Consider the following 26,378-nt stretch of genomic DNA (forward strand, 5'->3'; position numbering starts at 1 on the left):
ATATCTACTCACCTGCAAGAAGTGTAGGCTTGGTGGCAGGTGCTAGACAAGGTTACCGCCGCTGCAGGACGATGCACGACCCGATGACCTTTCGCCTTAGATCCTGAGGACAGTGCGACCGCTGGCTTACCTGCACAGCATCAGAAATGAGATTTGATGGAGTCCGAAGGCTGAGGACGGGATATCACGTGGTTACGCTAAGGGTGGCTCGTTTGTCTTAATAAAACCGTGGCCCAGTATCGCGAGGGATTCGTGGGTAGCCATAAGTTAGGGGAAGCCCTTCTCGTCCGTATCGAGTCAAATCCATTTTTTCACCCTCATCCCCCTTTTGTTCTTCCTTTTCTGCCTAGGTACATCCGCCCTGTGCGAGCCTTGGGGTCTGAAATTTAGCGGTTAAACTGCGAGTTGGTGGGATGGTAGTTTGTTCGCGTCACTCTTTGTCTCGGACGATGGAGACCTCGGAACGCCGGGCGAGAATTCTGGCCAACCCATCGCACCGCACCGCAAAGAATGAAGCTTATACAGCAGTATAGGTAGAGAGAGAACGAGAGGGCGAGTGTCTCGGAATTTATTGAGGTTTGGGGGCGAGATTAAAAATTTAGAAAGACCAGCAGTAGAAGCGTTTAACGCCAACGACACCGGTAAATCGCACGAGTGGTGGGCTTCCTCTGAAGTAGCAATGTGACGATTAAAGCTAACTTGACCGTCCGACATCAGGAAATTGATTACCCCCTCAAGAATTACCCATTGCTTTATATACCTACCCCGATGACAAACTGGTACCAATATGGAATTTTCATCGCAAATTTTTCCAGCGCCTAAAATCAGTCAAACCGCGATAACTTGAATCCATTGAACAATTGTAAGCCAACCATCTCTTACCTCCTTTCGAGTTTTGCTCGCTCTTCGAATGATTTTTTCCGTGATGAATCTTCCGCCTGGGTACGTCTGGTATCGGTATCTGCTTAAGGGCATGGAGGTCGCGATGATCAGCATCGATAAGGGGATTCTCCAGCTGAGACTCAATTAGCTCAAAGCTCGTTGAGTTGTCGGGATGTGAAATGACCTTCACTGTAATTATCGATTTAGTACATGATTGGAGGATGGATGCGGAGGGTCGACGAATGGACAGAAGAGTAAGCTAGCATTCTCCGAGTGTTTCGAGTCTGTCGAGGTAGTTTTATTCAATCGAATTGTACTACTACTGTCTCTCTTTTCTTATTGTTAGTTTACCCGGTTACCAATGGGGAGAGGAAAAGCTTCGTGATGCGACGATCTGTAATCTTTGGGGTGGGACATTGATCGGGTAGTTTATAACAGTGTATTTAGTTATTGTATTTTTCATCATCATGTGCGCTTCGTTGGATATGTAAAGGGACCGAGCGAGCGAGACGAGAATCGAAGAGCACGGAGGCTAGTTGGCTTGTGTTTTGACACATGTAGGTAGGTATAATCTGTTGACGACGGTAGTGGGTGCAGTGGTGCTGGTGCGGGACGCGCTTCGAATCGCGAGTGTGCTTAACTACCTCCTACCTACGAACCTTTGTCGACGAACCCTTCGAAGGCTTCGCTGAGACCGAATAGCCGGTCAATGGGCTGTCTGCCGCCGAGCCGTAGCTCGTTGTCGTCAAGGTCGATCATCTCGTCAACGACACTCCGATGCTCATAAGTCGGTCTGGGTGCAAATTTCTTTCCATGGTAGTGCTGATCGTGATCGTGATGATGATGGTGGTGCTGGTGGTGTTGGTGACCCGGTGCTGGTGCTGGTGCTGGTGCCGGTGCCGGTGCCGGTGATGGTGCGTGACTATTGCGGTGATTATGGTGCTGGTGCTGGTTAGGGTTTTGATGACGGAATTGTATCTCGGAATTCGAGTGATTAGAGGAGGAGGAAGAGGATGAGTCAGCTGAAGGGGAGTTCGGTGATGACGGTGCTAGGCTGTGCCGATTGTTTTCGTGCGGATAGACATTGCGATTGCGATTCTGCTCATGCCGGTCTTTGGAAAGGTGCTTTTGCTGATGCTCAGAGATGGTGACGGTGCTCGAAGCGTAGTCATGCTCAGAGAATGGTGTTCGTCCCCCGGTGGAGGTTAGGTCGTCAGAATTGTGCTCGTCCAAGGTGGGTCGGCGTCGAGGATATTCAGGATCTGGATTGGGGCGTGGGCCAGGATCTGGGTCGAGATCGAGACCATGGTTGTTGTGGTGTTGATAGTGGTCAAGGATCGTACCAGGCGCGTGATGGCCTAGGTTCCCGTGACGCTGCTTAGGGACCTCGGGAGCCTTGGGCGGCGGCACCTCGTGGTAGCGGTACCGGGCCTCGATCTCATTGAATGTTCGCGTGGTTGCGGTGGCGGGGAAGAGAAAATATGGGTACATACTGGTCGGGGGGAACCAGAACTCTTGAAAGTTCTCCTGGTGGGGGTCGAACGGATAGAGCGCGGAGTCGGTCCCCGATAAGTCAATGGTCGCGGAGGGCAGAAACTCTGAAACACAGAAGAAAAGTCGCGGAGGGAGGGGGCTTCTTTAGTCAAAGGGTGATGGCAGTGGTGGCGGGAGTTCGAGAGTACACCAACGAAGTTTCCTCGAGACACGCCCACCCATTTCGTATATGCATATAGGTATAATACCCATGGTTATGTGCATATGAAACCCGAATACTCGGCGCACGTGCGATGCCCCACGAAATGGCTTACAATTCATCGTGTTTTTCTTCGTTACTCATTTTCTCTCCCTCTCTTTCTCTACCTTTCTTCATCTTCCTCTCTATCCAAGAGACAGAGAAGGAGAGCGGAAAATTAATGAGAAGAACAACGGGGGGAAAGAAAGAATTCTGAGGAAGAGACTCAGCCCAAGATGTGAAAGCAGGACAGAGAGATAAACGAAGACCGCGTCAAGTTATTAAGAAGAAGGATACAAGGGAGCAGAGCGAGATACTCCCCGTAGCCATTTCAGTTGCAACGCGAAACCGTACGTCGTTTATATAACGCAGGGTAAACGTACAAGGAGGAACACTTTCTCATTGGTCGTAGAGTAAAACGAATGCAGAAATATGGAAAATACAGAGACAGATAGACAGACAGGCAGACGACAGAGATATTGAGGAAAAAGATACAAAGAAGTCAGTGAAACAGTAACTACTGTAAAGTATAATGTACGCACGGTACGTTCGTGCAGCAATCCTCATGCTAGAATGAAAAAGGGAAAAATAGAACTCCAAGACTGTGACAATAACAAATAACAAATATCGAGGAAAGTCAATTCATGCAATGATGCGGACTTGCTTCATCATGCGGTGAGCATGCTTGCTGTGTTGCCACGTGCAGCGCGCGGCCGTCGCGTCGATCACTTTGAAATTTCAGATGATGCTCTCGTCCTCTGCGGACCTCGACGTTCGTTTGTTCGTCCACAGGTCAGATAGCGCCGATGCACGCCTTCGCCAATTGGCCAAAGACGCGATTCAAAATTCAAATTTGTAGTATCCGCACACCCCGCCGCGGCGCTGCTACGCGGAATGGCGGTCATGTCAACTATCGAAAGATCCTGTGGTCATGTCAACCTGCAGTCAAGCCGCGATCACTCAAGCATACGTACGTCTTCCGACTTTCTCTCTCGTGCTCCACGCGCCGGGCCTGAATTTTTCTTGCCTCCATAGGAGAGGCAAGCGCCAAGGTGATTAAGACAACTCAGTGGAGCACCGGAGTCAGCACGGGACACAGCGTGTTATTTTGTAATGATTACGTACCTACGCGGTAGACACACGCTCGCTTTTGGGAGCCAGTCTACAACCTAGCGTCGGATATACGGGTAGGACTGACGGACCAGAAGACTGGCTTCAAAGGATATCGATTTGCGACTCGCTCCTGTTAGGATGCTCCGTGATCCGCTGTCAAAGATTCACGGGCTCATTCCTGACCTCCATTATGCGCATGAAGCCTGGACGAGGATGTCGCCCCAGCTCCTACCCGTTGGCCGACGTTTCATAGGCGGGTAATCATGTTAAGTACTAATCGTTGTGAAAAAAAGATCAACTCTGCACAAACATACACAGACAAAATTCGACTCAAACGGCTTAGGTACATAGTAATATGGTATAACGTATTGTGTTTTACGTGTGGTGGTGGATTTGTGTCGGTTATCGGTGTGATGGCGTTACTGCAACATGATGCAAACGCGTGTCTTTGTCTTTCTGTGTGTGTTCCTGAGCTCGTTCAGTATGTATACACAATAAGTTCCACAACACCGACAGTCGCTCGAAAATGCTACTCAATTAGCATCAGCCTCGACCTACCCAGCTAGAACGTGAAGAGACGGCGGTAAAGAATATTTGAAAAAATAAATCTCGCAAATACACCCAAGAGTACGATATAACGAATGTTATATACAAAATTTTGGTAAGTGACGACATTAAGTGAGTAATTGAACTGTATTTATGTAATAACAATACTGCAACAATAATTGGCCAGTCTCGACTGGAAGGAGATGAGCAATCATCTCTGCAGCACACTCACCGACGCACGGGTTGTGGTTCACTATCGAGAAGATCTTGTCGCATCTACGTTTCATGTGATTGTTGGGGCAGATACATCCAAACATCGGAGATAGCCGCAGATGTGTCCATGCATCATGGCAGGTTTCCCTGTGAACATAACAGAACTGAATAACTTTGGAAAACATTCTGCTCTGAAAATCCAAGTTACAATGGATACCCTACACCCGCAGATTTCACACAGTAAGTTATTCGGAGTAAATGTTGAAGGTCCTTCATGTTATTAACAGAGAAAGCTTGCATTATTTGTAGACAAATTGTTATAACCATTTCGGAAGTGGTACGGGCCAGCAAGCAGCTTGCTCAGCAGCTGCCATAGATCCGTTGTTATACATGTATGCGCATGGCGTAAATCAAACCTCCGCAACTTCGCAGCACTGACTTTAGTCCCCGGCGGAATCCTCGACAGTGTCATACCCGACACAGTTGTATAATCCACGGGTTGCGTACAAACTAGGGACTGCGGTGTGTGAAGGGATGTTGCGCCAACATCTTATGAATTTTAACTGGCCTGCCAAGGGTAGAGGTTCCTTACGACGTGCCGTCAAATCACCTTGCGTGTCACGCCGAATACCGGATTATTCCACCTAGGTAGGATGTTTACTTGCCCGACATCCACTGATCATCCCAGGACCTTTACGGCTGCAGTTTCAACGAACATGTTAGGTTGGTGGGAAAGTACCTCATCGACGCATGTGTTAAAAATTGCGAGCAAATAGATAATTAGCAAATTGAGTTATCGGATTTTTAACGCATGTTTCATGTCGATGAATGGCATTTGCGACAAAAAGAACGTGATGTAAATTCGGGATGGCAAAAACAACCCTTGAACTATGAGTTGTTATTAATGGCGGGCTAAGGTTGATGCGACGTTTGATCATGAGCTGTGATACGTAACCGTCATTAGCTGCAACCCTACGACCCACTTCGCGATGGGGAGCAGATTAACGTAGCGGATGTGGCGTGTACCCGACTTCTACGAGTATCTAGCTACGCCGTATTAGCGTGGAATTTGGGATGACAACAGGGTAGCCTGGTTCCCAAAATTTGGGGGCATTCAGCGACCCTTTCATCGCTGGTTGATTCTCGCGGTCTCTCAATTTTTTGGGGAACATTTAACGAATAGGCAAGCCGATTCGTTGAATTTACGAAATGCGAGATGGGTACAAGGTAGGAAGTTGGGGACTGTTGAGGCGATAAGTAAGGTGCGATCCCTAGCCTCCGGAAGACTTGCAATTTCTCTAACCAATGAGATAAGCACTCCGCGGCAGAAGTTGGATTTTGCGACGGCTGTCCAGGATGTAAAAACGATAGTGTGAACCGGGTGAACGAGGAGTCCACGAAGTCTTTCCAAGAAGTTCTCGGGAGATGTAGATAAAGCAGGAAACAATGCCGGAAGGACTTTAACGAACGTCTGTAATTAAATTCCGAGTAAACGGGGAGCCAGATCCCATCACAAGCGGCGGTCGATAATCCCTAAGGAATTGCAAAAATTACCGACCTCCGGCACCTCCTGATCTCGACTGGCGTTGTGAAGCCTTGTCTCGAAACTGACCCCCTCCCCACAGCGCAAAGAGCCTGTTTCACCCTAAAGAGTCAGTGAAATATATTTTACATTGTTCACCGTCAGCCCTTTCTACTCACTTTACGGACAGATGTTACCGAGTTCTGGATTCTCGGAATCGTGATTAATTGATTTGGTGGACATGGTTTACGTTGTTTCTACAGGGAGCCATGGTCTGACTTTCGAATCTCCTGCACGCGACGTCGTTGCAGAAGTTGCTCCAGCTGAATTAACGCAAGCCGAGACTGGGTGGCTTCAAGCAATTTCCCGTCCCCCCGCATTGGCCTCTCTGACTTCTGATCCTTCCTCAATGAGCACCCGGGCTTCCTCACTCGCTCTCGTAGCGTAGAAGAACCCAGATCCCTGACCCGACCCAATCTCACGCAAGTGCAGTCATCCTTGGAAAGGAGTCTCCGAAATATCGCTGGAACGCTTCCGGAGAATACATCTTCAACAATGTCATTTCGTTGCTTGACCAATGTCGACTTTTCCTGATCCCTCAACAAGATCCACATCTTGCGTTACGACTCGCTCGGCTTTTCAGCATTTTTAACTCGTAAAATACACGCTTGAGTTAAGGACTTCAGGATTCTGCGCGTACTCAGAAGACCACGATAAATTGTAGAGACAATCTCTACGCATCGCACGGTTCTATAGTAGACACGGTTGATGATAAAAGTTTCACTGGTTCGCCCAAGTCGTTAGTCTTGAAATAATTTAACGAGGTCTGGAATAATCATTAAGCTTATTCCACGTATCTGGTTAATCGAGATTTCCATCGCGCATATAATCTGTTAGGGTGGAGAAAAATATGCAGATAAAATCAGTAAATAGAAGAGTCACAATATCCAGTTTTCAAATATGTGAAAATCTAATTCATAGTATTTTAAATTACAGAAAAGTGAAGTATAAGAAAGTCAAAATGTAAAATCGGACGCTGGCAGGAGGAATAAGAATATACAAAGCCAAAATGTAGAATCGTCAAAATTTAATATTTTGACCTTTTGTTATTTGGGCGTTTCTGTACTGAGACTTTTTAAGTTTTGAAATTCTATGAATTAAATTTTCGCGTCATTGAAAATTTGATGTTGTGACCCGTCTATTTTCTTAATTTTTCGCAGTTTCGCCCCCACCTAATCAGACATAACAATAAGACATTAACAATAAATTAGTGCTATGTTAGAAATCACCAAATGAAAGTACAACAAACTTTCGGTAAAGATATTTTATCCAAAAAGGACAATAGAGAGAAATTTTCTTTAACGAAATGACAACAATAAAGGAACCGACAAAGTTGAATTCAAGCTCGGGAAAGAGGCGGCTGCTTATTTCAAGGGTCCGGCAGAGAATTGTGAGGAAACGAAAACTAAGACCACTAGGATGACTACGGCAAGGCCAAACGTGAGGGCGACGCAATTTCTACCGATCGTTTTTTTTTATCCTATGTTACATCCTCGATGTCATCTTCCCCAAGATATTAGGTACACTCTGCAGTTTATTCCAAATTGTTTCATACTTTTTCTTTACCTCATGGGTTGTTTCATTTTCTTTGACCGCTTGCGGAAATTTTTCTGGTTATTCCTACTTCAAACGGCTTGTGCGATTTGTCCTTTTTTTTCCTCCACTGTAGAATGAAGTAATCTTAACGATAACCTAGGAAGGCCGGCCTGTTGACGAAAGACAAGAGAGGATTCTTACCTACACCCGAGAGAAGAGTGGTAGTGGGCGTAATTGTCCCACTACCCTGGGTCCAGGGGGTAGAAATGAATCAGCAAATTAAAAGGCGCGAAAAATTGTTCCTTCTTTTTGATTGGTTCGGCTTTCTGGAAATTATTGGGAGCCAATCAGGGAGTTAGTCAATATTTTTCCAACCTCTAAGGAAAACATTGTTCAATAAGAGACTTCCCTTCAATTTTTGCATTCGATTAACGCAGTTCTTCAAAATTCTCCCACTTCTTCATCAGTAAAGTTAACCGTGTAATTTGCTAGAATTTTGTCACGTGAAATTTTTTTCTACGTCCCATTTAGGTTTTGCGAATTTATATTATTTTTTTTTTTTTTTTTAAACTAGTTACATTTAAATTTTTATTTTAAATCAAATATTTGAACTCACCTTTTGTTATTGTGTTCTATCTAACCATTTTCATTTAATAAACACTTCGTTAATGTGATTTAAACTCTGACTCCGCTAATAATTAATTATCTAGATGGCGTGTGCTATCATCGGGCTTGTGATACGGGATTGCAGAACGATTCATAACGAGATGTGGGAATCAATTTAACGCGAGGAAAGTTGGTGGAAAATCATATGGATGTAGATTAGAACCTCGGTGAATGGATTACGCGGTAAAACAAGGTGCAGACGTTTCCCTGCTTTCACTCTCTCTCTCCTCGGGTTTCTTGGCTATCTGAAGGGCTGGGGCTAACTGGATTGCTGGTGTCAACCGCAAACAATGGTCAAGACATTCGGCGGAAGACGCCGATTAATCCTGCCCAGCTAGGGAAATTTTCCACTAACTATTCACCGCGTGCTCGAGATCGTACGTCATCTCCGTGTTACTCTGCCCCATGTGAAGATCGCTTGGCGATCGATGACCGGCATGATGCAAACTAAATTATACCGCCAGCCGTGGGCCTTCGCTCGTTCAGGACGACGAAATGTTCTACTTCGTCCTCGTTCCGCCTCCCCTTCGAAAATGTTTTCCTGTGAAGCAATTCCCATCTTCAAGGATGAAAGTCCAAACGGGTTTGCGAAAGGGATCGATGATGCTGTGTGTAGTCTACGATGCTTAAAGATTGCAACAGTGGAGGTGATAGTAATTTTCAAGAGCAACTTTATACCTGAACTATACCCAAGTGAATATGAGTTAGAGTGAAAAGGATTGCGGCAGCATATGCTATTGCTGGACTTGCTTCAGCGTGGAAATGTCAAGGCGAATCGATAACTCTGCAGCGCCGGCTGCACTCGGAATCAAAAACCAGCCACCGTTGTGTTCGGGACACCGTCCAAATACCTCGTTCGAAATTCAAATCACATTGGACAGGTAAACCGTCACCACTGTCCACTTCCATCGGGAATTGCAGAACCACGCGCGAGTCCATCTGACCGCAATCCAGTCGAGCACGTAGAGAAACGCGGGTGGTCCGCGTTGTTGGGGTGGAGAGTGAGTAACGAAAGACAACAAAATGCGCACGCGAACCGTGCGTTACGTCGACGTAGCTCTTTTTTCTTTTGCCTCTCGAACCTTCGATTAAAAGTACAACGGTCGGGTCCTCTTTCCCCAAGGAAACCCATTTCCGACCAAAGCCCTGCAGACGCTCGAATCGTTCTACAAACCAATACACCAGGCACATATGTACCTATTCGGTATGAAACATGCCGTTAACTGTTTCCAAGTTATCCGAACCTCGTATATTTCAGTTGGTCCCACCGGTGTCTGTAATTTATCTCGACCTACTTCTTTTGGCTATACGCATAGGTTAATTATTGACTCGAGGACCGACGGAAATCAATAATTGAATGCAGTTACCATCGAGTGCAGAGTTGTTTGAAAATTTTTCCACCCTCGTAACACTACGTCCAGTACCTGGATTTCGAAAATAATTCACACCGTCCATTCAAAATCCCCTACAGTGCCGTGGCAGCTAGAGCAGTGGTCCATGTTAATTATGCGGTATTGAAATCCGGATTCTGATGCAGTACTTGGTGAGCATGCAACTGATGATGTGGTAGGTACTCAACCCAGATTAAACCGCTATTTTGTCTGTCTTTAAATTCCGTTTTCATTATCTACTCAAACCTGGTGTTCTGATCAGATCACAGTTCTTTCGAAGTAACTTGAGGGTATTCGTACTAAATCTGGGCAACGTTCTTGTAGGAATACCACAAATTATATCATCAGGGCAAACTGACGGGACCGCAATTAGGACGACGCAGTGAAGTTGGAACCACTGTAAGTAATTGGTAATTAGTAGCCGACTCTCCCTCAGCACGACGATGCCTTGAAGCTTCTCGCACCATCTCAACGCTTTTCAATATGTATTCGCACCCTATCAACTCACTCCGCAATGAGTAGAGGCGAAAGGAACGGCGCAACCGGGTCGATTTGGGGGACTGAAAAATAAGCTTGTCATGACCGACAGATTTTCCTTCCACTTCATAGTCACTGTGTGCAAACTTGGATGTATGTGTACCTTATACTTTACGCGGACGCTTTATACCGTAGTTTCTTTTCTAACCCTGATGAACTGCAACGCTTATACTACCTCATCCGATTTCTCCTTAACCATTGATTGTCCTAATTCGCCAACTTGAGGTGAACTCGTATATATTTTTCGCACGGACTGGAAAACTGTTTAAGACGTATACACGGCTCATCTTTTTTGTTATTGTGTTCTACTCATTCCATCGTTAGATGAAGAAAAAGAGAGCGAAATCGTCTGAACTTAACAGCTCCGTAAATCACAGTTGCGATAAAAACTAAGTGCAATGAAACCCGGAGTGTTCAGACACATGTTCGTGATTTATACTGTAGCTGAAATTGTTGGTTTCAGAAATTAACGTGGGATAAGTTGAATTGGAAAGCCGTCGAGTGTCACGTGAGTTTTCTTCAGATGAAAAATAGTTTCTTTAACTCACGGTGATGCGTAGTAAATTGAACTACGTCTAGAAGTTGAACCACGTCTTGTTCGATTGTCAAACACCGGTAAGAATTATGCTCCTCGTCGCTTGGTCTCAATTTGTCAATACAATATTGGCTTCTTCCGTCGCGGTGGCTTTCAAGGCGAGCTTACAGAAAAACGGCGTGAATTAAAGTGATCCTCTGCCAGGTGTGCCTGAAAATTCTTCATCTGAATTGTCACACCCGCTATGAATACTCCAACGATTTTGGGACGTTGAAACCTGGCAACTTATCGCAGTGGGTGATGAAACGCATTCGAATTTGAACAGGGCTCATTTAGAGTGTCAGTTTACACGACTTTGTATCCTACGTTCACGTTTCGCATGACGGTGGAGTTTACGACGTCCAAAGACCTGGCAAAATTACAATCCACCTTCCTCGCACCTTGGTTGGCCTTTCCTCGAAATTCACCTCATGTATCCAAGTCCACACACGTCAGTCGATCGATGAGGTTCAACTGTTTGTCTACTCCAGAGGTGGAGGTGCTCGTTAACGAAGACGCAAGCAGCTACCGTCGCTTCCTCGTTATCCGCTACGTCGTTGATGTACCGCAAATATCCAACGCTACCACCGAGTCGAGAGCTTGGCATGATAATTTTTATACTCTCCTCATCTTTAATCGACCATTTGCCCGAAGCAACAACCTCACGAACCAGGCGAAGGCTGCAGAGGGCGGGAGATGTGGAATTTAAAGAATGGAAAAGTGCCGGGATTCGTGCAAACTTCTTGTGCACAGTCTATCGCAGGGACTTGAGGTATTGCTCGTAAAATCACTCACCTTACACGTAATTGCTTTCCAAAGTGTGACGGCGTCGGATTTGGATGTAAGTGAGGCGGTAGCCACGGGCGAAACCTCGATGAACTGGGTTATTTGATAACCCTTATTCCCGTCTATTCTCTCGATCACCCAACGCGTTCTTACTGTCATCACACGGTCGATAGCCTGCTTCAAAAGCTTACTGTCAACACAACTCCGATCGAACCACCGTGCATCCAACCGCTCTGTACGCGTCAGCCATGCGATGCATGGTGGAATCGATACCTACAATACCGCACAGAGACACGCTCGCTCGACAAAGGGGTTAATTATGACTGTCCTCTGATATGTAGCGACGTTGTGCTCTATTGTTACCGAAGGACTGCCACTCGCTGCTATCAACAGCCTTTGGCCTTCACGCTTTGTTAAAGGGTTCAATTCTCCGCGAGCTTTCGTTTTGCGGAAACGTAAGTACAGTGTCTGTGGACTACTTCATACTGTCTATTCAAATATTATCAACATTTGGACGCGGGTTGCAGCTGCTGTAACTGAGATAAACTCAGGTCAAGATACAACAAGTCATAAATGAAAGACGCTTATCAGTTGTAAGCCATCCACGGAGGACGTCTATCCGACTTTGCAAGGATGCTTTGACACGATGAGAGGTAAACTATACCTGCAGTGCATCTATAGCTTTATTCGGAAGATGTCTACTTAAAAGTTTAAACAAACTTTGTCGGAGAATCAGACAAACACAATCTCATTTTTTATATACGTACAATGTTACTGAGAGAACAAAGACGTTTCAGAGTGATTCCGCAGAAAGTTTGCGTTTACCTATTTGCTGAAACTTCGTTCAGTCGAACTTTAGCAGTCATGGAAGCTCAACAAAGTCGAAAGGACGTGATCTCCAACTCTCCACCTCTCATTATTTATCACAAGACGACGATTGTTTCTTGATTAAATTTTTTCGTCTGGCTGAATAATCCCCCGAAGGTTTGTCGTCGACCCCCCCCCAATTAGTATCGTTGACGCTTATTCTGTGCAGTGTTAAATTGATTGAGTGAATAATACCACGAGCGATACCGCGACTTTTTCTTTTCGCCTCGGTTTTTTTTTTTATTACCGCTACGCCGCGCACACAATCATACCATTTCACAAAAGTAACATCAACACCAGTGGAATGGGAGAGAGTCAGGTTTATTATATTGTTGTGACACGTTCGCAAGCTCACGCAAGGCGTAGCTGAAATCAAAGGTTACCTTCGGCTGAAAACTCTTCTGTGAATACGACGTGAACCGGGCAGAACCTAATGTCACTTTCTACCGTCTATCGGCGATATCAAGGGCGCTTTGCTCCCCTCGGACCTCTCCGCGCACATATCCAAAGCGACAAGAAAACGACGCGATAAGGACTTCGCCCCAAACTATCGCCGCTACTTTATAGGTCGGCGAGGTCGCACCCCTATCGCGGGATGTGAATGCGTATGTGCGAATTAACGTATGTCGTGGTGGATGTAGCAGGTAACGATAAGCGATGGCGGTGATAATTACTGGGAAATTCTAACAAAGGGTGGTTACGTAACAGGGACGAGAGAAAGTGCGGCAATTATCAGCTTGAGTAAGCAGGAAAAAAATTTCCTCTCAACCTGGGTCCGGTGATATTCATCTCCGTGGAATTCTCATTGTACTTGACGCAGTGCAGCGTGGTGGGAAATTTTTCATGAGACACGGTTATTTTGTGAACAGCTTATGTTACGCCCGTACAGCAGTAAATTATTTTTACAAGGCAAAGGTCTTTGTATATCCTTAAACATATGCGTAATCGGGTGGATGAAAAATTGTTGTTCAAACTTCATTGGGTTTTTATTTGAAATCGATTCGATTCGTCTCTGTCTTTTTTTTCCGCTTCTTTTGAGCAACGTGTACCGTATTTTAGGCTTATCGTGATACGGTTACGTTTACAATGTTTGTTTGTGTTTTATTGAGTTTTTTCCATCATGTATACATATTTATCCTCCAATCCATTTCAAGGAAAAACATTTCCGCTGAAATTAATCGAGAGAGGAGAAGTCTCGTTGAAATATCCTCCATACTTTGTCGGCGGAATTGTTTGCCAAACCCCCGAGGCTTTGGCGGTAGGTGGGGGGCACTTCGAACGTTGCAGTGCGAAAACAGCAAATCCGAACGAATCGAGTAGGAGCTTCAGATTTATCTGAATCGCGTCTTATCGCGAGGCGGCAGCGCGCGGCATGGGTTACAGGTAAGTCGGGGTTCGTCGCATTGCAGGCACGGTTCCGGTACTTCCTCGATCAACTTCCGGCTGATCGAAGAGGGTGAATGGGGCCCTCGACTCTCGGTCGGTCTGACGTGGTAAGCGCATCACGGAAATTTTCACCACGTCAACTGTAAATCACTTATCTGCACCCGCAAAAAGATTTGATCTCAGTTATTATCTCATGCCTACGTAATTTTACCAAAGAGTTACACCACGCCACCTTTCACCTTATCGCTAATTTTCCAGTTTCGAATAAACCGCGCGTGTAACCTCATCTGCAGATCCCCCAGACAATGGAACTCTTTCATCCATCGCCTCTTCATGCGTATGTTACATATTCTACACTTGACAGTAAGAGCTAACCGTATTTTTAACCTGCGGGTGTAAACATTTCCTTTACATAACGTGCGCAGAGGCAACGGTGAAAGTTAGCAGACTGAACGTCCGACCGCGCATGTGCGAGCTTTGACTTATTTTCATGCAAGCTCAAGATTCACTCTTGTTGGTAAAGCAGCGCGATTTTGACCTTCGATCGGTACAGCAAGGGTAGACACACATACATACACTAACTCTAACATAACTCACGCGTACCCGCACTAGTACCAATTGGGACAAAACTCTTATAGCTGCATAGCTCATACTACTAATTGTCATCTGTGGTTAGGAGAGACTAATCAAATTCGAGAAACCAATCCATTCTTATACTCAAAACCTGCACACTGCATAAAAGTTCTTCCATTTTTTCGATTCACATTTATTTTTTCCCCCATTCAAGAAATAAACCAGCGAAAAAAATGCGTGTAAATCGCGGTTACATCTGCCTCTGTAACAACATGTACAGGACTTATTAGGTGCGTCCCGACGTCTCAATTCCAAGAAAACATTATCGCCTTGAAGTTGTGCACATGCCGGAAAGCATCCTATACCTGCGGGTACGTGCCAAGATAAAGGTATAAGCTATAGTGTCTAAACGTGCAGGGAAGATGAGCGAGACCCGTATTAGACGCAACAAAAAGTTCGACCACCGTGACTTGACCTCTTATATGCCGAACCCGTGGCACAAAGGTTAACCATCTTGAGGTTTGGATCCAAGGCGTGGTATTGTTATTGACAAAAGAAAGGTCATTTGAGTAATTTAGGTTTTCCTTTTTTCTTTCTCTTCATTTTTCTGGGAGCAGCGGCACAGCCACCGATTTTAGGGATCCACCAAGGTCATACGAAGATATATCTGTCATAAGTGTGAAGAGGTGATCGCACGCGGCTCGTCCTCATCGTTCGGGATCAGCTCGCGGCTTCGTGGCAAACTGAAGAGAGCGCTACCAGCGCAAATATGCGAACGTATTCGAATCGGTTCGGACCCAATCGCAGTGGACACTCCAGGGATGGACGCGAGAATTCGCGTACCTCTGAGCATCGGCTGGGAGTTGAGCCGCTGCTGGATGCGTGGTTTAAAGAATATGGATATAAATGGTGCACATCAACTCCCGAGGGAACCCCTCTCGCCAAATCGTTATTCGCCGTACGTATACATATCTCTTCCATGTATGCACATACGGAGAGGCGTCTATACATAAGCCGCCTCATGTACATATGTGCACACGTGTACGCCTCCAGTGCGCCTAGGCCAGAGGGACTTGACTCCGAGGTTGGGTGTCCGATACCCCTTCTCCTTCATCCTACCAACCTCTCCTCCCTAACGTTGAGAGAGCGTCGAGAGAAAATCAATGGGGAATCATCGCCGATGGAGGTCTCTACACTACGCGGTCGATCCTGAAGGGATACGAAGCGGCGAGGCGAAACGGGGCAAGGCGGAACAAACGGGATACTAAGTAAGTTTACTCGTAGTCCCAGAGTCTTAATATCTGAGTGACTGTGTGTGTTCATGTATACCTGGAATTTTTGTTAAAACTCACCACTCAACGACAGTAGACAGCCAACCGAAGCTACAGTCTGAATACGGAACAACACAAAATGTAGCTCCGTTTGCTCCGGTTGACTACACCGGTGAATATACATTAACCAGTAAATAAACAAACTACAGAAAATTATACCTATGCATAGTGATTTTAAGATGGTTGTTTAATCGCTGGCGGCATTTCTTAAGTGTTCATTCAATGGTGTATTTATCCTGTGTACTCCTGGCGTTGGGTAGTGCTTTTCACATAAGTGAGGAGAGGGAAGGAGGAGGATTTAATCGGAATATACCGTTGCAAACTGGCCGCTCCTCAAAGTTGCCCCCCACCCCTCTTCACTACCCCAATCTCAACTCCGATTCCGCTTCCATCTCCCACTGACTTGGCAATTAGCCTCGGCGCCTCGACACTGCAGAGGACAGGAGGGGTGAAGGGACTAGGGGAATGAGGTATATACGAGGAAGAGGAGGCGGAAGGGATAAGGGTGGCTCGAGATAACGACAAATTCAGCAATCATCGCGCGATTAATAGATAGTAAACAGTGCCACGAGGTGGAGTTGACCCTCGTAAACGGACCCTGAGGCTGAAATTCGGTGAGAATAAAACAGCTACTGTTGTGTCGGTATACTGGGAAAACCAATCGGATTTTACCCCGTCTATACTACAATATGTTTATCGACTAGTTCCAGCATGTTTGGGTACAGCAACAACCTGCACCGTTGAGCGTACACTACGTCGAGTTACATATAGAACAGACCAACTATACAAGCTGCCTGATGCCTCATGGGTTACAGGCGCGAAAAGGTTGTCTTAACGAGGCGGCGAACTCGCGATAATCACAGGTCGACTAATTCGTGTATCGATTACGCCCTAGTTGATGTTATTCCGCTTTCATCGCCGCAAAAACCCCTTGACGCGTGAATGCTATAGCTAACGCTAACCTGGATTTTTGTATTTTTTGTCATCCTTAAGATGGGGTGAAAAAACACCTGATAAGTGAATTTCCATCGTGGAATAGAAAAGAGGAAACTTGAACCTTATGGGGAAGGAGAAGCTGAGAGGAAACGGACGTACCATCGTCGTTAAAGTCTGTCTCTTGACCCGAACCTCAAACTCTTACCTCTCAGATTCTCGTTCCCCAATTTTGGCAGAAGAGGGAAAGGAATCGATTCACCGCTAGATAGAAATCTGATTCCTACCCGGAAAAATAATATTAGAGATGTACAAATTCTTCCTTTCACGCGCTCACGCGTGCCGCACGCAGGCGTTTCTTTCCCCTTTTTGATATGACAAGACCCTTCAGAATTCAGACGCTACGCTCGTGATCTTTACGCCTTGAACTTCGTCGCTAAGAAATCTAACAAAGAACTGTACGCTTTTCATTTATAACCATCGTGGTGAGTCCTCATCTCTTACTCATGAGTGGGATTCCGTATCACTCCGTCATGCAGTTGATAACTGCGTCTCTTTCTCTCAATGCCCGACTACCATGCCTATTTGCTCGACAAATCCAGGCTCTTAACTCGTCAGGGCACTCCTCGTGGAAAAAATGGAAGATAAGAACACCGTTGTAATTTCCAAATTGCACGGTTCGAGGAGTAGGGTAGTTTACACAAATGAATATCAAGTCCCGACTGCAGAAACATCCCGAACTACTAGACTAGACTCTCCGTTTAAACACAATCGGACGATTTAGCCTCGGCATAACAGTCATCGCACAAAAAAGAAACGGAACGAAAGAAGAAAAAAAAAAAAAAGAAATGATCCTCGGAACAAAAGTTTCACGGTTCGCGGGGTAAGTAGAGTATGCGAGGTACACGTCAGATGGAATGTGGAAATAATTCATGAGACGGGTTTCATTTAATACTCGCGTTGTTTGTTTCTTCTGAAGTCGAAGTTGATCATTTGCATGAGAATTTTATTATACAAACACATATATCGCTTTAAACTCGGCGGCGAAAGTTAGCCGAGACGGTGGATCTGTAGTCTTGAGGGTTCAGGAACACCGCAGTCTACGTCTCACGTCATTAGTTGATTACCTGAGATGAAATGGGGTTTTCGTATATACGGCCCAGGCAGACCAACGTTAGAGAGATGCAGGTATAGCTGCGGCCATGATCGTGTTTACGAAAGTCTAAAAGTGGCGAAATTCAGTTACAGTTGGAATTATGAATTTATCTAATTACATCTTACCAGTCCCTCTTACCATTTTCCGTCTCTTGTACCCATCTGCCTCAGGGTCGCCGTTACGCTGCCACGTAACTAGTATTCCGGACCGTCTAATTGCGTTTGTTAATTAAGATCACGATCGCTATCGCCCAAGACTTGCCCCTTACTCGCTAGCTCTTGAATATCTACCCTTGCTTGCTATCCCACTTGCTCCTCTCTCTCTCTCTCTCTGATTTTCTCCAGATGCCATCTGCCGAGGCGAGCTTGGTCCAAAGACCGTAACCTGCGGTAATAATCTGCAGCCGTCAAATCGGCGACCCAAACACGAATTAAGGGAAGGAAAGTAGTCGACGCAAATTGGCGATCTGTTGAATTTCGACAATTCACTGCTTCCTTCCTTACATATTATTCCGCATGACCTGTGAAGCAAGAGCCTTGGGCTTCTCCTCACATCGCTTTATACGCCCGATATGAGCATTGTTATACTAAACGGGCAATGAATGGGAGACGGAAGATTTCTCTTTGCGGAAGAGGGAGAATCTCATAACGAGATTACCTCGAGGTAAGTACAAGATTTATACTTATAATATTGAAACTAAGAAGCTGTACAAATATTGTTTCATATCTCAGAAGTACCGTGATTGAATTGTCCCGCTGCCTACCGACAGCTTTACAAATGCAATTCAACTCGCAAGGAAACAAATCGATATTCTCCGTTGTATGTATATGGATGTACCTTGTTCACGATTCGGAGAGATGAGAGGCGGTAAAAATGGGTCAATTGTTCCGATAAATATTCAGCCAGCAAATTCAATAGCATATCATTCGTATTGCGTTAACGGTTATTGAATACCTCTACATACTTTCCACCTGATATGTGACAGGTCAAAGGGGAACAACGGAACACGAGCACGAGGATTTTACAAATCAATTCGGTATACTGGAAAACGGTATGATGCATATATTCATCCATCGTCGTCATTTCAGCGCTCACAAAGCTCATAAAGGATGCGAAAGAAGCTCCGGGCCTTTAAAAAGTGCTTGACCGAGTGTGAAATAACACAGGTCGACAAAAACAATTTTTTTTTTTTTTGGGGCGGGGTGGTGAGTTTATATTCGAATTAATGAATTTTGATTCTACACATCGAATAATAACCAAAATCGTCATTTGGTACTCATAAAGTTTGTTTTTGTCTTTTTCACGTTATTACATAAGTCTTGAAGTTTCGGTTGATAGTAGTTACAAGCAGCCGGTAGCAGAACGTTGAAGTAAAAAAACAAACTTTATCCCGTAAAATTATATCATCTTTTATTAGTTACGTGGAAGAAATGAAAATTTGACATCTAGAATCCAGACTCGAAATTCGTGTTGACATGTGCAATCAATTTGCATCTCTTTCCCGAACCATCTTATAACAGCCGGGGAAGGTTTTGCAGAGCTGTTTTCCGTCTGCATGAGATTCCGCATTGCAGTGGCTCGCTGCTTTCCGATTCACGGAGTGGCTATACCTGCCAACATCGGACAGGTATAACGAGCCGAAGCGTTAATTTCCCTCATCTTTTGGTTTCCCGCTCTTTTCACCCCCGCTTGGCCGGTCGATGGGGCGCTGAGTGGTAACCCGATTTAAGGCAGGCGAGTCGGAGAGCTCAGGCGGCGCGGACGAGGAAGAGTAAAAAGAGACGGTTGGTCGGCCCGAGCTCGGTCGAGACTTGAATTATCGAACCGGCGCACATAGCGCTTTGACGTCACCCACCCACTGCCCCAGCCGCCAACCCGACGCGAAACGCTGCAGTCGAATCTCACGCGCAGCCAACTCTTGATCATTACGACATGCTCCGAGCTACGAGCTCATCCGTTCGCGCGGAATATCAACCGGCCGTGCTTGCTGCACGCTTGCTAAACTATCACGGACAGCCGGTCGTCCAACTGGAAGGTAAATATAATTGGATAACAGACACGCTTACCGGTCTCAGAAGACGTTAAGTGCATACTTTTGGATGGAAAAGTGGCAACGTCCGAAAGCTCGATTTTTCATCCTAAACAATCACGATTGACTTGGCTATATACAAGATTGTTAAGTGATTTTTTGATCCGTGAATGATAAAGCGAGTCCTGAGCTTTAACCAAATCAAACATCATTGATGAGTTGATATGAATGCTTGGATGAAATTCCGAGAAGTTTCTGTGGGCTGGAGAAGCTTGAGTTGATATCTAAGACAGGACTGGCACATTCTATGATAAGAATGGCATATATCATTCAAATATTGTGCGTATCACATTTCATTTGACTGTGGAGTTGATAACAATACACTGCAAGAAAATCCTTCAACACGTATTAGCAAGTCGAGAAGCTCGTTAGACTTCCTTGGTAAAACAGATACTCAAAGTTTTCCTGAACTTGATTTGACGCCGGCTCATCCTGCGAGGTTGTAAAGCAGTGACCATGTACTCGTACTGCACTGGAGTTGAAGGTGCAGCATCTAATGAATGAGGTATTTGAGTTGAATTTGGACAGGATATAGAGATTAGAAGGTGGTTGTAATCTCGGTGATCCGCTAATGGGTGATCCTAGGAAATGGCTTGAGTGAATTGGTATAACGGTGTGAAGCGTGAAATGGAGGGAACTGTTTGCCTCCGGATGCAGCGTGCGGGGTTCGGGAGAGTGAGAGCGAGACAAGCGATAGTGCTGTGAAGACAAAGGCGTAAGCCCTCACGGTGGATCAAAGTAATTTCCAACAAGGCACGTAGTAGCCTCGCGACGTGGAAAGCTCGCCTTTTCCTCTCTTGACTAAATTTTACGTTATACTCCATACGCGCCCCGTTCCTCGAGAAAAGGGGCGAACGAGCACCAATTGACATTCCGTGCGACGCGTGAATAAAGTATACCAAGAGTTGCTGCAGAGTAACGTGTGTGCGCGTACGTTTTTCCTAGATTCACATCAAGAACCATGGCCTGAAGGCGAGGGATGGATGCAGAAGAGAGATTTCGACGGGATCTAAAATCCAACCACCCACTCCGTCACTGCTTCATGATTTGTCGATAAAACTCAGCATCAGACCGTGATCATTTATCACCCGATTACACGCGTTGATATGTACCGCTAAGTTCAATACCAAGCGGGAAGACCGAACGCCGTTTCTCCGCGTCCTTCAGCTGGAAAACAGATGTGCCTGCCTTACAAGTTAGAAATATGCTGACGCTTTTTCTGGGACCTCCATTACCAGATGGAAAGTGATTGTGTCACCGGAATAGGACGGACAATGAACGTGTCGTGCGGATTATGATCCTTCATCCTATTCCGATGACACGTATCGTGGGTGACAATGTCGAGTGGAAATGGATCCGCGGATGGACGATATGGGCGAAGTGTAATAAGAACTGGCGCCTGCAAATCCTCGTCAACAAATTAACATTGACTGGTTTATAAATACATATAAAATTTCATGAGACTGGGGACTTTGATGTGCTACCGTATACAGTCGGAAGGACCTATCAACGCGTCCCTTCTCCTTCAGCTCTAAGGCACTCTTCCGAGGACGGGAAAAAGGTTCCTTCGAGCTGTGATCGAGGAAGCTGATTTCAGTCTAAAAATGACGGCAAGTTCAGGACCCCGATCAGAGCGTCCCTAGATGACTTCTGACTCGGAGACCCTCGGTTAGGAACTCTTTAATTTCTATCCCCTGTTTCCGTGAATTGATCAGAACGATCACCAGGGAATCGAAGTCGTCGAGAGAGCGTTCCCATTTAATTAAGGAAACGTGCAGCTGTATCTGTTGCCATTATACCAATGTATACATGTATAGAACACAGAGACAGCTGCTGCAGAGGCGGGTTGGTTGGTTGGTGGAAGGTAGGGAGGTAGAGAGTGTATTTCGCTGCAGAAGTGCCAAGAACCAGCCCCTTCAACCAGACACACATCTACACAACATGGTGGGCGGGGTATGATAGCATTTAATTTCGCCGAAGAACGAGCACCGCCGAAATACACAACCAACTTTGATTGAATCGCCACTCTTCGGGTATTATATACATATATGTATACATGTATACACATTTGTATCTCCAACTTTGATATTGCCTACTTGCTGCGACTCGAGGATACTGCCTGTCTCAACCACCATTCGTGCGGCGAAGGGTAGTTTTCGAAATTACTTACCCACTTCGTGCCGTCTATCTAACTACCAGGTTACGATTGATCATCGTATGAAAGCAAGGTCTTCCTATAGATTCCACTAATCAGCCATCAACGGCTGTCGAATTCCGAGCACCGTGTCGTAGTAGAAAAACGGTGAAGTTAATCCGTCCCGGAGAGACCACATCGGTTAATTTTAAAGACCACTTTTTAAACGGTTTATAAAGTTAATCCAGAGTTGGTCCCGGCTCAGTTTCGTTGGTGCAGTCGGCAGAGGCGAGAGAAGAAAACGAAGAAGAAGAAGAAGAAGAAAGAACAGGAAGAACAATTCCAAGAATCACCGCCGGATGTTTCGTCGACAAAAGAAAGGAAAGCTCGGTGTTTTCCGTGAGAAAAACTGCATTACGCAAAGGAAACAGGAACGTATGCTGCAACCCCACTCACCTACTTTCCATTCTGCATTTACCGTCCCTGGCTTTGCAGTTCGTCTTGAAGTCGTCGAAGAGCTTGACGCAGGTCTTGCCTCGCTGACAGACGCTCAACGCGTGGTTGCATGTCGGAAGTGGCTCCACCGGAAGCGGATCTGCAACAAGAATCGCGAACTCAAGTACGATAACTTCAGCTTGGTTCTTACTCTCCGGTTTTTTCCGGGACAGCCCGAAGCTAAAATGTGTGAGAACTGTTGTGTGCAAGGATGATGTCGCGGTCGGTGAGCCTCGTACAACGATCCTTTGTTCCCTTGGGAACCGCGAGTCGGTCGGGTGGAAATGGAAGTGGAAAAAGTGCATCAGGAATTATCCGCAATTGGGAATCGTTGGAACGTTCAAAAGCACTCGGAGTCGATAGAGCTCTGCCAGCAGCGGAGGAAAAGGAACGATAGCAACGTGGCTGTACGATTGAAAGCCTATCGCGTCGCGCTTCTTTCGTTTTCTATTCGATTCCGGTACGAGGAGACGGCTTCTCTCTTTCTTTCCTTCTCACTATCCCCAACTGTTCGCGCGGGCCAATAACACGCGACGGTGCATCGATCGGGTGATCCTCGATCCTTTATCAAATTTAAAACTGGCCTCAGGAGTCGCCCTCTTTCTTCAGCCGAGCCGAGAGTATATTGGATAGTTTCAAATTAGGGGAACGTTTTTTTTTTTTTATCTTAGCTTGAACAAGGCTCAAACGTCAGTTATTACCGCAAAAAAAAACTTCTCCCGAAGCATGATGTACTAAAGTTTTTTTAGCTCAAGTCTAACAAGGAAGTTGTCCCAGGTCGATGTCTACGATTTGATTTCTTTTGTAATATGTAGTAATAAATTAAAAACTAAGAGCGACACACATTTTTTGTTTTTATCTGTCGTTAAACACTTTACGGGGCCGAAACCACCCTCCAAAGTAAGGCATGTCAAGGGGCGATTTAGCAGTTTCACCCACAAGAATATAATATTTTTTAACCAATCCAACTCGAAGAGTTTTATCATAACGAGAAATGAAAAATGTTATTTTCTCAATAGAAAAAAAGGCTACATCTTACTGGCGTAAGGCTGCGTCTTACTTTGCAGAGTGGTTTTATCCGCTTAAATTGTTTAATGGCAGATAAAAAAAAGAAAAAGAAAATACGTGTGGCTTAGTTTTTAGTCTACTGTAACGTATTACAAAAGAAATCAAATCGGAAAGATCGAACTGGGATAGCTTCCTTGTAAGAGGTGCCTGAAATCACATGTGACTCTTTTGAGCTAAAAGTCTGATATGTACTCCGTAAGGATTTTGGTATCTGCTTTCAGCCGTAAAAACATATCGTCCTAATCTAAAACAGTTCGAGAATACATGTATATGTACATTTGTACAACTAACAAAGAGCGAATATGGGCATAACCTACATGACATAGCGCTCCAGGTATCTTCGTACAATTGCTTTACCTACAGTTTGCCGGAAAAATATTTCGTTGACTCGCGCTCGCGTTTTACGACAGCTGGCTGTATGTGTACCTTGAAGAAGAAAAAATAAAAATAAAAGGAAAGGAAGAAGGAAAACAATTGTATTTGCTATTGTTTGAGCTGCAATAAGAGGCCGTCGTAAAGTTGAGTTGTAGCTACGCTTGACAATCTCCGTAGGTGATAGTTTTGCTCAAGGTTTCTAAGGAGATTAATCATTTCGAGGGGGTTGAAGAAAATAGATAAAATAATGCTCCCACCTTCTATGATCGAGGATAAATGATTACAGAGCTATCGGTTCATCGCGCCGCTGGTAACAATTTTAGGAAATCGTGAGGGACGCGATATGTGGGCAAAAATAAGAGAATTAACGAAACAACGAGCCGACGGCTGCCAGCTCAGTTCTGATGAAAAGAGTGTAGAGATACAAAACACCGGGGGATGAGAGTTGAGCCCGATTTCATTCGCCCTTTGTGCTTTCTCTTTCTCCCTTTGGTGCGCTTTTTTCTATTGAAAACGAATGGAGCGGTTTAACGAGAGCCGATACTTGCACATAACATTCGGGAGGTGAAATGTGGGTACGCGAGATCGTTCTCGAGGATAAGAGAATCACCGCGAGCGAGGACGAGGCAAGGGATTTAGGCGAGCCCGAAATCTTTGAAATTAAAAAACCACCGGCTACCCTCGTTCGGTAGTTACGAGGGCAACGTTTTCCGAGGTGAAACTTTTTCGAGGCTGTGAGTCGTTCGATTCAATCCCCACCTTTTTTAAGAACGTAAACGCACGGATGATCGAACAGGAAGTCCCTAAAGCTGTTGCATTCCGGATCGACGTGCGGCTCTCGACACAGGCATGTCGGTTTGAAGAATGGAAAGGCTTGCAGAGTCACCAAAGCCGCTTGACACTTAGGGACAGTCACCGTCGAACAGGCAACTGAAACAGACAGAATAGGCTTTCAAATTCCTCGTATAATTCACGATTCTGACCAAGTAATTGCAATTTTTCCCTCGATCGAAATTTCAGTGACAAAGTTTTGCCACTTGAGAAGATTGGTCGGCCATACACTGAGAGAAATTTTTAGTTCCGGTTACCGCTCGGTCCTTAACTATTTTCATTTTTCACCACAATCGAAAAATATAGTTCTAGGTAGGAAAATGAAAATTAGTTTTCTAGCTGTTACCGGAAAGTCTAGTATCCGCTACTGTTCTTTCACATTACGATCACTGTTACTATATTTTCTTGCAATTTTTGCGAAAATTTAATGCTTGTGCAACGATAAATCGATGTTAAAGCCTTGTTTAACTAAAAAAGTTGAGTAAACCGAAGAAACTGATTTTTCGTTGCAATTATCAAAAAAGGATCGACGATAGCGCAAAATGGTTACGCCTACCTCGTTTTTCGTAATTCCAACAATATTCGAACAGTTTTTTTAAACGACACCTGTTTTACTGAATTTTTCTAATTACTGTAACAAATGAAATTTTTGTCAGTGTAGCTTCATGATTGTTTAAAATTTCGTAGATTCGTTCGATTTCATTCTGCGGTGGGTCATTTCAGTAAGAAGACGATTTTCTACAAAATCACTGAAATAGATTCACTTTTTTCCTCAAACTAGTAGTGAACATGATAAGCTGCTCTAGTATTTCAATAAGCTCGCAGAAGATCATCTTCTGAACAAAATAAGCCATCGCAGAGTGAAATCTAACGAGTCTACTGGATTCTTAATCATTTCGAAACGATTTGAAGTGAAGTATCAATATCTAAATTTTCGTTTATAATTCCAATATTATCTGTATATGTATTTTTTTTTTTTTTTTTTTTTAATTTAGTATCTTACGAACATAACAGTCTGAGAATCATTCTATAATTTACCACCATCTCGTATAATTAAATTAATAAAACGTATCGACTTTTGACCAACAAACTCTTCATTACGCTTCGGTAAAATGTTGAACCCTGCATGTTTCTTTTTAATTTCTTTATTTCCTTTTTGCTGTTTTAATTTTTTTTTTTTTTCGACAAAAAATGAATCACTCGCCGTGAGAGATTAATGGATCAATTGTTTCCCTCCTCCAACTGGATCATTCGACAGCTGTTTGTGCTTTTGTTTTCTACTTTTCGAACGTTTTGTGCATACGTAGACACATTCGTACAGACGTAATTCGCACTGCTTAGTTGAACAGGCAATTGAAAAAAAAATACAATTTTCTCTTAACCCGTATTTTCGAACTGTTGCCCAGCCGATGTATTACACTATTTTTGGCTCTTTCTTTTCCCTCTTTAATTTTTCTTTTTGGTATTTTTCACGCTCACTCGGAAAAACAGCCGGCCGCAACATTTTAATTGTGGCTGAAATTTCAACCCCTTTCAACGTCCAGCATTATTATTTTTATCTTTCACTTTTTTCCGTTATACA

The 26,378-nt window shown here is 44.8% G+C and overlaps 1 protein-coding gene across 4 annotated transcripts in view; it reads right to left on the reverse strand.

Annotated features, from left to right (window-relative positions):
* Positions 1-26,378, reverse strand: part of LOC107226861 — a 63,510-nt gene that overhangs the window by 8,931 nt on the left and 28,201 nt on the right. For 2 of the 4 annotated variants that reach the window (XR_006904435.1, XM_046740244.1), the window contains exons 3-8: positions 24,725-24,895; positions 22,484-22,622; positions 4,506-4,633; positions 1,542-2,480; positions 883-1,071; positions 13-130 (exon numbers count right to left, since the gene is read on the reverse strand). Coding sequence is in view for 3 of the 4 variants with exons in the window: in XM_046740244.1 (XP_046596200.1) it covers positions 13-130; positions 883-1,071; positions 1,542-2,480; positions 4,506-4,633; positions 22,484-22,622; positions 24,725-24,895 (1,684 nt within the window). In the remaining variant the exon portion in view is untranslated. The remainder of the gene's footprint in view (positions 1-12; positions 131-882; positions 1,072-1,541; positions 2,481-4,505; positions 4,634-22,483; positions 22,623-24,724; positions 24,896-26,378) is intronic. The other 2 variants (XM_046740245.1, XM_046740246.1) reach the window with 2 other exon arrangements.

Source organism: Neodiprion lecontei, chromosome 5, assembly GCF_021901455.1.
Source record: "Neodiprion lecontei isolate iyNeoLeco1 chromosome 5, iyNeoLeco1.1, whole genome shotgun sequence".
NCBI classification, from domain to species: Eukaryota; Metazoa; Arthropoda; class Insecta; order Hymenoptera; family Diprionidae; genus Neodiprion; species Neodiprion lecontei.